This window comes from Apodemus sylvaticus, chromosome X (genome assembly GCF_947179515.1).
Source record: "Apodemus sylvaticus chromosome X, mApoSyl1.1, whole genome shotgun sequence".
In the NCBI taxonomy this organism is placed as follows: domain Eukaryota; kingdom Metazoa; phylum Chordata; class Mammalia; order Rodentia; family Muridae; genus Apodemus; species Apodemus sylvaticus.
The window spans coordinates 7,666,713-7,681,235 of NC_067495.1; the positions used below are offsets into that span (position 1 = coordinate 7,666,713).

General features: G+C 36.2%; 1 protein-coding gene across 1 annotated transcript in view; it reads right to left on the reverse strand.

Moving 5' to 3' along the window:
* Usp9x (ubiquitin specific peptidase 9 X-linked) overlaps positions 1-14,523 on the reverse strand; it is a 110,227-nt gene that overhangs the window by 35,271 nt on the left and 60,433 nt on the right. Inside the window, exons 19-26 of the mRNA XM_052171588.1 lie at positions 12,322-12,562; positions 11,460-11,609; positions 10,414-10,534; positions 7,565-7,695; positions 7,097-7,375; positions 4,588-4,713; positions 3,060-3,185; positions 1,614-1,781 (exon numbers count right to left, since the gene is read on the reverse strand). Coding sequence (XP_052027548.1) covers positions 1,614-1,781; positions 3,060-3,185; positions 4,588-4,713; positions 7,097-7,375; positions 7,565-7,695; positions 10,414-10,534; positions 11,460-11,609; positions 12,322-12,562 — 1,342 coding nt within the window. The remainder of the gene's footprint in view (positions 1-1,613; positions 1,782-3,059; positions 3,186-4,587; positions 4,714-7,096; positions 7,376-7,564; positions 7,696-10,413; positions 10,535-11,459; positions 11,610-12,321; positions 12,563-14,523) is intronic.

Consider the following 14,523-nt stretch of genomic DNA (forward strand, 5'->3'; position numbering starts at 1 on the left):
ATATGCCCTCTAACCTTTTTTCTGAGCAGGTTAGAAAAACTGTAATAGATATATATAAAATGTCCTATATCAAACATTTATAAAACATCTACCAGCCCCCCTTCCACAGAATCTTTATCCAGTTGTGCCTTAGGAGAGGGGCCAGTGGGAAATGTTATCATAGAAAGGGTACTACTGCATCTGTAGTATTGATTCCAAAAGCATGCCCATGATCCCAGATGAGCAACATCATCATCAACTGGTAACTTCATAGAAATGCCAATTCTTAGGTCAGAAGAGAAATGTTAGGACGCCTGACTAATAATGTGTTAACAAATCTTTCAGGTGATTCTGACATCTTCCTACTATTTTTTTCAATGTACACAGGTGTCTAACTATGGTACAATTTTCTTATAGAGGTAGCAAGCTTTCCCTGTTCTGTGCTTGTTTGGATCCCATAAAAAAGGGTTTCTTTTCTTTTCTTCCACCGCCCCCACACCTGGTTCCTCTGTGTAGCCCTGGCTGTCCTAGAACTCAAGAGAACTGTCTGCCACTGCCTCCCACCTTCCCCAGTGCTGGAATTACAGGCATTACCACCCAGATAGGCCAGACTGGCTGTTTTCAAGGAAATCACTCAAGGTTCTTTTCTGATCACTAAACATTCTCACTTGATACTCCACTGTATCATATTGTGTTGTTAGGACTAGGTAAGTTGTACCTGTGCCATCAGCAATACCAATTAGATTTTGTGGTAGTTTTTGTTTGTGAGACAGGGTTACTTTGTGAAACCTTGGCTATCCTGGAACTAGCTCTATAAAAGAGTCACAGAAAGTACTCACAGAAAGTACTCACTTGACTACCTCTGCTTCCTGCCTCCCTGGTGCTAGGACTACAGGTATTGGGACTAAAGGTGTGTATGGTGGTTTTTAGGTGGTAGGACTACAGGTATATTGGGACTAAAGATGTGTAAAGGTGTGCTTGGGTTTTTAGCTTAGTTTTGGGTTTTTTTTTTTTTTTGTGTGTGTGTGTTTTTTTTTTTTTTTTTTTTTTTTTGAGAAATGGCCTTGCTATGTAGCCCTAGTTGTCTTGGAACATGTAAAGCAGCCTAGCTGCTAACCCAGAGGTAACCTTGTCTCTGCTTCCAAAGTTCTGAGATTAAAGATGTGTGTCACCATGTCTGGCCTAATTAGATGTTTACATGTTAAGATCAAGATCAGACCGTTATAAAAGGTTGGAAACCAAATTCTACAGATTTGAATTATCTTAAATCTGAATTACTTGTATAAAAGCAGGTTGAAACATTACTAATACTGATCAAATGCTCTTAAAATGAAAAATGACAAATTTTAATTAACTGCTCTTTATGCATAAATTTCTATGGTAACCCTCTTATAAAACGTCACATTAAAATAACAGTTGGCACCTAGGAATATAAGACAAGGAGGCCAATATCCTATCCAATTTTGCAGACTAAAATTAAAAAAAATAGGTTAGGTCAAATATTAAGTGAAAATTTTCTCAACATTAATATACCATGGAGAGTATTTGGTTTCTATAATTCCTTATGCCAACATAAATTAGATTCTATTTTACAAAAATAAGATCAAGTTTCTTAAAAATAAAAAGGAAACTTACTTGCTGTGACAGTGTAACAGTAAGTCAATAATAAATGTCTGCCAAGCTTTTTCTTTACTTAGAGCATCTAAGGCTGTTGGAATCAAGGCAAAACACAGTGTCATCACCTCCAATGCTTCACAGCAAACCTGTTCATCTTCAAGGTCTGGCTCATTGCCTGCATTGGTCTGTAAAATAATTGGGAACAAATTATTTAAAGAAGCTTTAAAAGAAAAACCATATGTAATATGAAAGTGTAAGGGAAGAGACCTTGCTAGGGAACAGAGAGAACCAGAAAAGGAAAGAGGAAGGGAAGGAAACAACAAAAACGAATATTGTTTGAAAAGTGCAATAAAGAAATCTAATCCTTTGTAAGTTAATTTAGAAAGTGCTTAAAAGAAAATTCTATGTAACTTCAAAAGCTTAGTGCTTAAAATTCACTTGCCATTAAACTACATGGTCCCTTTTTTTACCTATTTCTTGAGGTCTTTTGAAATAGTTTGGAAACAACTATAATAGAATCTTAAGTCTGATGCCAATATTTTGCTATGACCCAAAGGGGTTGGACTTATATTAATATATAATATAATATATAATATATAACATATAACATATAACATATAATATATATTATATAATACATAATATATAATATGTATACACATACATACATATACATACACACACACTGATCATATACATCATTGAGCACTTTGTAATTAAGAAGCTCATAGAGACCTTCTAAGTTGTACACTTCTGAACCAACAACTAACCATTCCTTCTTTATGAACCACTCTGGCACAATGTTATTATGCTATTTAATTAAAAAAATCTCCTTGGACAACTGATTAGTAAGGCTTTAAAATTTTTTCATAACCCCAAATATGCTGTGACTTTAATGTAACTGAAATAGGTTTTTCATTCATTTTGCTAAATGAATGTACCAAAGAGACATTATTATCAAACACCAAAATAGTAATAAGAACAAAGTGTTCAATATATTGAGGACACTGTACTGAGCAAGAAGTCCTTATTACTCAAGTTTTTCTTAAGAATGGAGAAATTTGAGTTGGAGAGTTGACTCAGTGGTTAAGACCACTTGTTTTTAACAAGGAAACAGGATCAATACATAGTATCTGCATGGTGGCTTTCAACTGTCCATAACTCTACTGCCAGGAGATCCAATTCCCTCTTCTGACCTTGAAGGGAACCCTAACGGACACAGGACTCAACGGTAATAGAAAATGCAACTTCTTTGAGATGATCTAACTTCACTGAAATGGAAAATATCCTTTTTATTTTTAAAATAGCCTCAGAGCAGGATTAAGTTATTTTAAAAATAAACCTTCATTCAGATATAACTGCAATTGTAACTATGCAAGCGATTTTTAAAGACAAACATAGAAGCATAGCCATATACACAATTATCATTTATATAGTGGGTATATTCCTCTCACAATTCTTACCTTCTCATAAACTTTTGTGACTTCTTCGTTTGGACTGAATACCAACTGTAATCCCCCACATCCTGATGTCCAAATAATTTTTTGTATAGCTCTAATTACACAAATATCAGGCATGTATCTTGAAGCCTATGAAATAATGATTAATTAAAACTGTTAAGAAGACTATTAGTGTTGACTACCACAGAAACAACAACCATTTCACACCCAGGTGTTAGAGAATAGGAAGTTTAAATATTGGTATAAAATTTCCATAGCAGCTTTATTCAGGGAAAAAAATCCAAGTATTATTTTGTCATCTCTCTCTCTCTCTCTCTCTCTCTCTCTCTCTCACACACACACACACACACACACACTTGCCCACTTCTGTCCCCCAAGTCCTAGGTCTAAAGGCATGTGCCATCATGACTAGTATACAATGGGAACCTTAGAATATTAACAATTCAAAAAGTCACCAAAAACTTGTTTTATTTGTTTTTTGAGATTGGATCTTGCAGGCTCGCTTTCTATTTTTTATCCCTCTGTTTCAGCCTCTCAAGTGTTTGCACTTGTGTGCATTATAGGCACATGATCCAACTGAATAAAACTCAAACAGTTACAGAAATATTCTGTCTTAGGGCTATAGGTGTGAAACCTTGGATTTGACTGTAAGTCCCAAAAGTACAGAAAAATTATTGTGTAGTGTTTGTATGAATATGAAATATTATATGTACACTCTGTGTTGGGGTTGGCAGGTAGCAGCAGCAGCAGCAGCAGCAGCTCCAGAAACACCACACCAGGCCAAACAGTTCCATGCTAGGTTTATTGAGAGGGGAAAGGGCAAAGGTGATGGTAGAAAGAAAAGAGGGGAAGGGTGGGGGTAGCTTCGCTTATATATACACAGATGGTGACGTAGTTGCAGATAAAGGTGAGCCCAATGGATTCTAGGAATATGGTGGCTATTGCCTTGGCAACAGGTAGCTGTTTATTACATAAAACGTTGAAAATAAAGTACTAATAATACTAAGTTGGCATTAAAAAAAAACATGATCTAGACTGAATAAAATAAAAAAAAAAAGGTTGTTTTGGGATTAGGAGCATTGGCTGTCCTTCCATGTGGATTCAATTCCCAGTACCCACATGGAAGCTAGAATAGTCTGTAGCTCCAGTTCTAGAGGATCCAAGTGTTCTCATTGATCTCTAAGGACATCAGGCATGCAAGCTATGTACATATTAAATGCAGGCAAAACACACAGAATAACAACTTTTTAAAAATTGTATAGTGCCGGGCAGTGATGGCACACGCCTGTAATCCCAGCACTCTGGGAGGCAGAGGCAGGCAGATTTCTGAGTTTGAGGCCAGCCTGGTCTACAGAGGGAGTTCCAGGACAGCCAGGGCTATACAGAGAAACCCTGTTTCCAAAAAAACAAAAATCAAAAAAATTGTATAGTAACAATTATGACACGTAAAACATTGCAAATACACACACACACACACACACACACACACACACCACACGCACACACCACATATAACTCTTACAATACTAACCTCATCAGAAATCTGCTGAGCAAGACGAACAGACACATTTCTAAGCATGCATTCAGATGATGGGTTAGGAATGCTCTGAAGGGCACTTTGTAGCACCACTGCTTGATCATGAGTTACTTGGTTGACCTGAAAAACAATTAACCATTTTATTTGAGTAGTCTGTATATAAACTGATTCAACCCATTGTACCACTTTCATCAACATTCCCAAGATGTTTTCTTTCCACATTCACACACAAATTACTCTGCTCTGCCAACATGGTATGCAAATGGCACAGATTTTTCTACAATCCCCTATTCTAGATTAATCTAGCCCATGTTTCTATGAACACATCAAGACCAAACTCATCTCAAGATACAGTAAATCATATCTTTTACATGTGTATCCTTAGGCAGACCCTGATCTCTCTACAGTTATCATATTCTACTTTGAAAATTAGAAAATATACCACTATAAAAATAAAACACACAAAAGATAGCAGTACTTTTAATTAATAGTATTCCAAGTGTTTTAATCAATGAGAAACAGATAATGTTAGCTGAACACTTCTGATTATCTTTGAGTTGTAACTTATCTTTATACTGTAAATGTTTAAGATATCCTTAATATTACTAAGTTTGTGTTTAACTTTTAATTGCCAACAAATACTTCACAATTATAATACCTTAGTATCTACAGCTAGCAAAAGGCCACATTCTCTAAGTATTATAGAAAAGATACAAGAAGAAGCATGTTATTGCCTTTTGTGTATACTGCACACTTCATTAAGCAGTCATGTCATGGATTAAAATAATAATCTTTTTATCCTAACAAGAGCTCTTCCTCATTCAGTGAGATACAAAGTCTCAGGTTAAAGCTGGGGGCGGGGGGGGGGGGGGTGTTAAACTCATTGCTTCTTTCCTGCTTTGGCCTTCAAATACAGGTAAAAACTACCAAACCTGGTTAAGAATCAGTTTTTCCTCTTAACCCACTAAAATTACTTCAAAAAATCCTAATGAAATGGGCCACAGTAAATAATATATCATCTTAGTAATTTTTATCTTTTATGAAAAAGTTCACTCCTTTTCTTTTTTGTTTGTTTTTGGTCCTATGTAGTCCAGGCTGGCCTTGAATTCGTGGTCCTTTTGTATTAGCTTTCCAAATCCTGAGATTATAAGCCTCAACCATGCCTAGCTGACTTACAGAAAATTTCTAACATATGAAAGTGGTCACACTAAGATAATACAATTATTATTGGGAGCTGGAGAGATAGCTCAGCAGTAGGAGTCTGCGACTCGAGCTCCAGGGGATATGGCACTCTCAGACAAATGTGCATGCAGAATAATAATTACATAAGATACAAATAATTATTAAAAAGAGCAAGGTCTCCATTATTCTGCCTCAACTATTGTCAATTACCTAATTACACCCTCTTACTTTCCATCTCCACTGACCTTTAGGATTGCTAGTAGGCAAATCTTGCGTATCATAAAACTTCATTTATACCTAATACCTGAACATGGTGGCACACAGCTTTAATCCCAGCACTTGGGAGGCAAAGGCAGGTAGGTCTCTCTGAGTTCTGAATTCAAGGCCAACCTGGTTTATAGATCAAGATCCAGGAGAAGCCAGTACTAAACAGAAAATGTCTCAAAAATTACACCAAAATGAAACAGAAAAAGCCCCCAACAAATCTAATTAAAAACACTTCATTTATGAATTATTTTGCAAGCTATTTTCAAAATAAGAATATTACAGTATTGTCTCATTATATATACAATATATACAGTATATATAAAAACAATTACATATCATAATCATCAACATGCCATTCACCCCCAATATGACCTTAGTGATTTCTAAATAAAATTTATTTCTTAAGACTTTTTGTTTTTAAAGAGGGGGTCTCACATTCCATAGCTCAGGCTGGCCTTGAATATGTTCTAATCCTCTTGCCTCATCCCCCCTAAAGACTTTTGTCTTCTATCAATAATTCAGTAACTAATTGTATAGTTTGGCCTTTAACTAGTCATTAAACTCTAGCACATCTTGAGATCAGAAAAATAGATCAAAGATTCCATCCAGGCAAAGACAGATTAACAAGGACTTCATAATTAAAGTTTAAGTCAATGAAGATGGGACAGAAAACTGGTAAAAAGCTAAATCAATTACAAATCTTAACACCACCTGTATCTTATCTGCTTGGCACAAGTTAGAAATTCATTCATATGGCATTTGTTTTACAGTCAGTGAGAGTGAAGTGAAACTCAAGTGGTCAGAAAGGAACTGAAGGAAATGCCCTCTTAAACTAGTAGTGACAAAGCCAAGTGTGTGTGTGTGTGTGTGTGTGTGTGTGTGTACTTTTAATACAAATATAGAGTAATATGTGAACTTTTCTATTAACAAGATATATACTGGAAAGAAAATTTGAGTCAAAGTTGAACTCTAGACTTTAGAATCATTGAGAAATTTAACCTTAAAAATTAGTATCTATTAGAGATTTTAGAAACCAAAACAAAGTCTGTATTACCGATGTCAGAGGATTCACGCCTTCCACACCTGGCTGACAAGCTTCTGCCACAGCACGAACATGGCCATAGCCAATGGCAGTTAGTAACAGTTTGGCTATTTTAAGAGCATTGAGGTAGGCACCCCTTCGAGTTTCCATATCTGCATTTGGTAGGAAGTTATTTCTGGTTAGCATACTCAGGACAAGGGGCAGACCACCACTTTTCAAGAAGTGAAACTGAAAATCAGAGGAATCATCAGCCAGGGGTGCACCAGCAGGCATTAACAAGGCATAGACTACCTGAAAATAAAAGGGGGAGATGGAGAAGAGAAGGATTGTATTAAAAGGGATTTAAGACATAACTTCCATTTCACCTGCAAAACCACCTTAAAATAACCTTATCCACATTCTTCATAGCAGTACATCAAAGATCAAATTGAAACAACATGGACTATGTCCAAAATGAAAAACAAAAACAAAAAAACTAACCTCTGTTAGGTATAGCACTTGTGAGGCTGAAGGACCAAAGAAAAGTGAGTCAAGAGATGGACTAAGGCTGCTTTCTCCAAGTTTGGCATGGTCCAAACAAATAGCTCTTAATTTTTCTATTGTTGTACTATCTGTAAGAAAAAGAGGCATAGTCTGAAATAAAACACAATTCACATTTATATCATTTCTAGCATTTTCAAGAGCACGAAACAGCAAACAATTCAGTTAAACTATATATTCAGTTGAGCTTCTGTAATACAGTACCATACTCAGGTTGATTTAAAAGTAAACAAATAAGGTCCAAAACACCAACCAGAGCCTTTAATCATCCAACCTAAATATAACTGTCTCTCCTCCAGGAGCCTCCAGTTAACATCTCTCTATCCAGCTATTGGAGACTGATTTAAAGAAAACAAAAAACAAAAAACCCACTTCCAAAGGAAGTATAAATAATGGCAACAGTTTTTATCTCCAAGTTTATTTCCTACTTTATGATGTTCAGATTATCTATTTCACCGAAAAATATCACAGTACTCAAGAAACTGAATCTTATTAAAAAAAAATCAAACATTGAGAGAGAGAGAGAGAGAGAGAGAGAGAGAGAGAGAGAGAGAGAGAGAGAGGAAGAAGAGGAGGAAGAGGAGGAGGAAGGGAGGAAGAGGAGGAGGAGGAGGAGGAAGAAGAAAGAAGAGAGAAGAAGCAGCAGAAGCAGCAGCAGCAGCTGCCGAAGCCAAAGTCTGGCACTATGGTGCAACCATTTAATCTCAGTGCAGAAGCAGAGACAGAGGTAAAGGCAGGCAGAGCTCTGTGAATTTGAACCTGGATATTCAGGATTTATTAGTGACACACTGTCTCAGAAAACAAAACAAAAAGCAAAACTTTGAATGAAGGATGGAACCAAAAAGAAGTATAAGCAAAGAAATGAGTTTAAGTGAAATGGTTCAGTAGGTAACTATCCTTATTACCAAACCAATAGGTAACCTAAGTTCAATTCCCAGAACCTACGCTATAAGGTACAAAGAGAAAACGGATTCCTGAGGCACAGAAACAAACAAACAAACAAAAAAAAAAAAAAACAAAGCAAGCAATGAATGCTAAACACTTAATGGCTTACAATTTATATATCTGGAATCTTAACCAAAGGATTGCTTTGTGGCCATTCCAGCTCTTATAGATATGTATAACTAAATTACTTCAGGTCCCTGATCATATACGCCTTTTATAATCTATCTATAAACTTGCCATCAATAGAGGACTATGGTCTTGGGTTATTTACTTATTTTTAGGAAGATGAAGGACAATTTTATTAGAGCTTAAAAGAAAAACCTCTGGGCAGGTAAGCTGTAAAACTTCAGCAGCAGCCTGAAGGAGGGAAATGAAGGGGAAAGTAATGCTTACATTTAAAGCTGGCAAGGAAGTAAGACATGTGGAAAACAAGAAACCACATGGCAGGAAGGAAGCATTAGAAAAAAAAATAAGAAAGCCAAAAGTACTTGGGGAAAGCCCAAGTGTAAAGGAAAGCATGTTTAAAAAAGTAAAGGACAACTTATGCTTTTCTGAGCAATTCAGAAAAGTAAGCAGGCTTCCAAATCATATGGGTTTATAGTTTGTAAGCTTCTGCCTTATTCTTTTTTCAAGTTTCTTTGAAGGATACCCAGATCCAACTAATTATATAATTATAGCAAAACATTATTTAAAAATGTAAATCCAGAAAAGCACAGTGGTGCAAGCCTTTAATCCAATCACTAAAGAGGTAGGGGCAAGTGGATCTCTGTGCATTCTAGGCCAGCGAAGCCTACATAGTAAGACCCTGTCTCAGAGAGTGAGGAAGAGAGAATACAGGAGACAGAAAGAGACAGAAAGAAACAAGAGACAGAGACAGAGAGGCTATGAAGAGCTTAAAATAGACTTTGGCATATTTAAAAATAATCTTTAAACTCCTGGAAGGAGTAGCTCTTAGGAAAAACAATTCATTCTCCTTGGTAAAGCAATACATACTGGAATCAAATGTTCACTGTTTCAAATTTGGACACTACAGCTTGATTTTAAAGTGTTAAGTTAATCAATTGAGTACATACACAACAAAGCTCACATGTAGAAGTTTGAGTAAAATTTTATTTGTATTTGTGTGCACAACTGTTTATGTGCTTGTGCCATGGGCACCCAAGTGGAGGTTAGAGTATAACTTGAAGGAATTCATTCTCTTTCCACCATGTGGGTCCCAGGGATCAAATTCAGGTCTTCAAGGTTGGTGGTGAGCACCTTTACCTACTGAGCCATCTTACTGGCCCCAGGCAATCTGTAAATGGCCATAATATATTATTTAGAATTTTGGGGCACGTGATCTCTACTACTGAACCTTCAGCTATTGATAAAAAAATTGCATATAATAAATAAATGAATGGATGTACCTGTAAGACTGCTGCAAAACTGAAAAGATTACAACTACTAAAATTTCATAGAATCTGGTATCAAAACTTAAAACAATTTTATTTCATTTATTTGTAGGTGTGTATATGTGAGAGTGAATGGAGGTCAAGGGACAGCTGTAGGGAGTCAGTTCTCTTCTACAGTTCATCATATTTGCAGGAACACACCTTTATTCATTGAGCCATCTTACAATACTTCAAATAGATATTGTTTATTTAGATTTTAAATAGATTTTATTTTAGCCCTTGAAAAATTTAGACACTTTCTTTAGGTGTTGGGCTGTATAAAAATAAGTTGTTAGAGGATTTTGGCTTACAGGTTAGTTTACCAACCACTGATATATGGTTCATTTAGAAGAGGAATTTGTAATATACCTTTTATTGTGAACATGCACTATGTCAGCATTGAAAATATCTTACCTGGCGGCATAAGTTTCATAAGCACTCTTGCTCCATCTCTAAGAGGTGGCATATTTAGGCTGCTCCCTAAGTCTGCAACTTGCCAAAGGAAAGAGATGTATCTGGGATGAAGTGACATTATCTAGAATATAATACACAAATAATTAGCTGAAAAATTACTCCTGGGCTTCAAAAAAGGTCTTCCTAAAATCTTATCTCCATACTTCGCTCCTGTTGCTTCTGTTATTCTTGCTCATCTTACCTATACAAATTCTTTATAGACCAGACCTAAATCATTATCCGAGCCACATGTGATACCCTTTGACTGTTTTATTACACTATTTATCAGCTGCATATAACTTAAGAGGACTGTGAACATAGTAAAACTGCCACGATGCCACTACTAAATTTCTAATCAGTTTGTTCTTACACTGAAGGAATGGCTGCTATTACTAGTCATTAAAGTTCTTATGAGGTGAAAGTAGAGGTCAATAGCGGATCTTAGTGGTTTTTTTTTTTTTTTTTTGGATACAATGAGAAAGATTACAGATATTTATTTCCCTACATACGAAGTTTTTAAAGGATTCATTTTGCAGGATTCATTGTCATATGTAAGACAATGGTAGCTCTCTAAATTTGTATACCAAAATGTTATAATTAAATTCCAATAGATTATATGCAAATATAACCAAATAGTTATTAACTACAGGAAAGTTTTGGTTTAACTTTCAACTGAGTCACAATTACGTTTCAGAGTGCTTCATTCAAGCTGAAGGATAATTGTATAGATATTTTACCTTATTAAACAAAGAGTTCTTCAAGCCAGGCAGTGGTGGCACATGCCTTTAATCCCAGCACTTGGGAGGCAGAGGCAGGCGGATTTTTGAGTTCAAGGCCAGCCTGGTCTACAGAGTGAGTTCCAGGACAGCCAGGGCTACACAGAGAAACCCTGTCTTAGAAACAAAACAAAAACAAAAACAAAGAGTTCTTCAACAAGAACAAAATCCTCATTTATGTATTGTCTAATCTAAACAAGTATAATGCCTTGCACAACTAAATATACTCACCACTCCAGGCAAACAGCTTTCCACTTCTGGATTGGGGCCGTCACTGTAATGATTACCATGGTTTCCAGGAGATCCAGTTGAGGAATCGGAGGAGCTATCAGGACTTGAAGGCATATTGGAGCTTATCTGGGTAAGTTTGGCTGTAATTAGCTGAAAATGATACATATTAGAATCAAAAACAAGGGGAAAAAAAGCAACAGAAAACAGAAAACTTGGAAGCCAGTGATATGTCAACAACTGAATTTAAAAAAAACTAGATGCTGGGGCTGGAGAGGTGGCTCAGTGAGAGTACTGGCTGTGCCGGGCGTGGTGGTGCACTCCTGTAATCCCAGCACCTGGGAGGCAGAGGCAGGCAGATTTCTGAGTTCAAGGCCAGCCTGGACTACAGAGTGAGTTCCAGGACAGCCAGGGCTACACAGAGAAACCTTGTCTCGAAAAAACCAAAAAAACCAAATCCAAAAAGAGCACTGGCTGCTCTTGTAGGGGACCTGGATTCCATTACTAGCACCCACATAGCAGTTCACAATAGTCTGTAATTCTAGTTCTGGTGTAATTCTAGTTCCGGGAGATCCAATGCCCTCTTCTAATTTTCAAGGGCACCAGGCACACACATGGTGCAGATAAATGTGCATACAAAACAGTCATATACATAAAATAATTAAACAAAACCAGATACTAATATTTTCAAAACTACATTAAAAATTATTGTTATAACTACTTGTTTTGATATATTCTCTTCCAATGCATGTCTGAATTAGTGTTATAATCCTAGCATCTGACATTAAGATTTACATAACAAATATTCAACAATGAAATACCCGAGGTTCTACTTAAAATTTTTTCAGGAGGTAAATATACTTACTGATTTATCTTTTAGGTTTAATTGTCCAATCAACTTTCTGTCATCTCCAGGATCAATAAGCTCGCCACCCACAAAGAGTTCAATTTTTGTATGAGCTACATTGGCTTTAATGCGATTGAGTATACATCTTCGAACTGAACCAATGGTATCATTTGTATGAGACCACACCTCCAAGTCATCTACTTGTCTGCCCTGGTTTGGAAATCGAACTATAAAAGAGAGGTGTTTACCACGGAAAGCTCTGGTGGGGAAAAGAAATGGAAAATACTATATTCAGCAAATCTCCAAATTGAGCTGCAAAGAAAATAAAGATGGAACTTTAACATTGAATATTGTCTTATTAAATAAAAGTGAATTGAAGACCTTTTAGTGCCCTGAAAATATTCTTTATATCTATAAATACCCTAGCATCCAAAACACAATGACTATATTCCACTGTCAGTATTTTTATGCCTAACATATTATAAAATAATATATTGACCCATAAGAAATTAATACAAGTATCAGGCATGATACCTCTTTCCAGAAATGCCAGCCATTGCTGAGGTAGAAGGATTATGAATTTAAAGTCAGGATGAGCAACTCCAAGCAATTATATCCAACCAGCCCCCAATTAAGACAAAAAAATAGTGGGAACATTTTATTCACTTCTATACTCGTAAAGTTCAAATCACTAATCCTTGCTGTTTATAAACGTGCAAGGTAAGATTTACCTTGAGAACATCAACAAAAAAGCTGTTACAAATTCTGTCTGAACTTTGTGAGACAAGGTCTCACTGTGTAGCTTTGGCTGGCTTAGAACTTGCTATGCAGACCAAGCGGCCCTCAACTGGGAGAGATCCACCGTTCTCTGCCTGAGTGCTGAGATTAGAGGCATGTACTACTGCCCAGAATTGCCCAAAAAGCTAATATTAAGTCATTTCAAATCTACATTATGTTGACATTTTATCTTGAAGGTATAATACAAAAAATATGAAATTATATCAAGGAACAACTTAACATAAATACCATATGAATTACTAAATGGCAAGAACTTAAATACAATTAATTAAACAATTTGAAACTATGTTTTAGCTACATTGGATACCTGTCAAGTGAGTTTTTAAGAATTCAATTGAAGTACTTTTCACTCTGAATATAGTATTTTGTTTTTTGTTTGAGATAGGATGCAGAGGGACCAGATTAGGTTCTTACCTACATGGCAGCTCATCTTACAGGGCTCAAGTGACTGTAACTCCAGCCCCAGGGGATCTAATGTTTGTTTTTGACCTCTGAGTTATACATATGGAACACATACATACATGTAAGCAAACATTCATAAACAGAAAATAAAACTAAATCTTAAGGGAAAAAAGTAACTATGCATTATGGTGGGTTTTTTTTTTCTATTTTGTAAAAGAATCTCACTATGGAGTCTTGGCTGAGCTAGAACTTATTATATTGACCAGGGAAGTCAGTCTCAAACTTGCAACATTTCCCTCCCCCCACCCCAACCCCTCCTCCCCGCCCTATGCCTCCTGAGTATTAGGCTAAAGGGCATGCTGAAACGTTTAACAATATAAATGAGTATATAAAAATTAAAACTCAAGGGATGTCTCAGTGGTTAAGAGTGCTTGCTGTACAAGCAGGAAACATGAGAACCCAAGTCCAAATCTCCAGTCCCATTATTAGTTTTTTAGCTACAGGTCATTGTAATTCTAAAAGTGTATTTTGCAAAAATAGGATGATTGGGATTTGCTGCCTCTCTAGCTTCTAGCTCACTGAGAGAACAGTCTAAACAGAATGATAAGGCAGAGGATAACAGAATACCACATCCAAAGTCTACTGCTGGCTTCCACAAAGGAGTATGGTGGGTACACTTACACACATAAAAATGTGTATATAACACACAATTATATTGAAACTTGGGGCTTATGAGTATAAATATGCCTCGGTATATAAAGGGGGTTGCTACCAAACCTGAAGACCCAAATCACCCAAATGGTAAAAGAAGTGACTCCTTCAAAATGTCCCCTGATCTCCACACTTGCACCATGGCACATGCATGGCCACACACACAATATAGTATGTTTATGCAAAAGGAAAATAAATAAAATAAAAACTGACATTGAAGAAATAAAAGGTCTATTGTCTTTTAAAAAGATAACATGCTGGACACATAAGCCCTGCACAAGGGAAGCAATGATAATCTAAGTTTAAGGC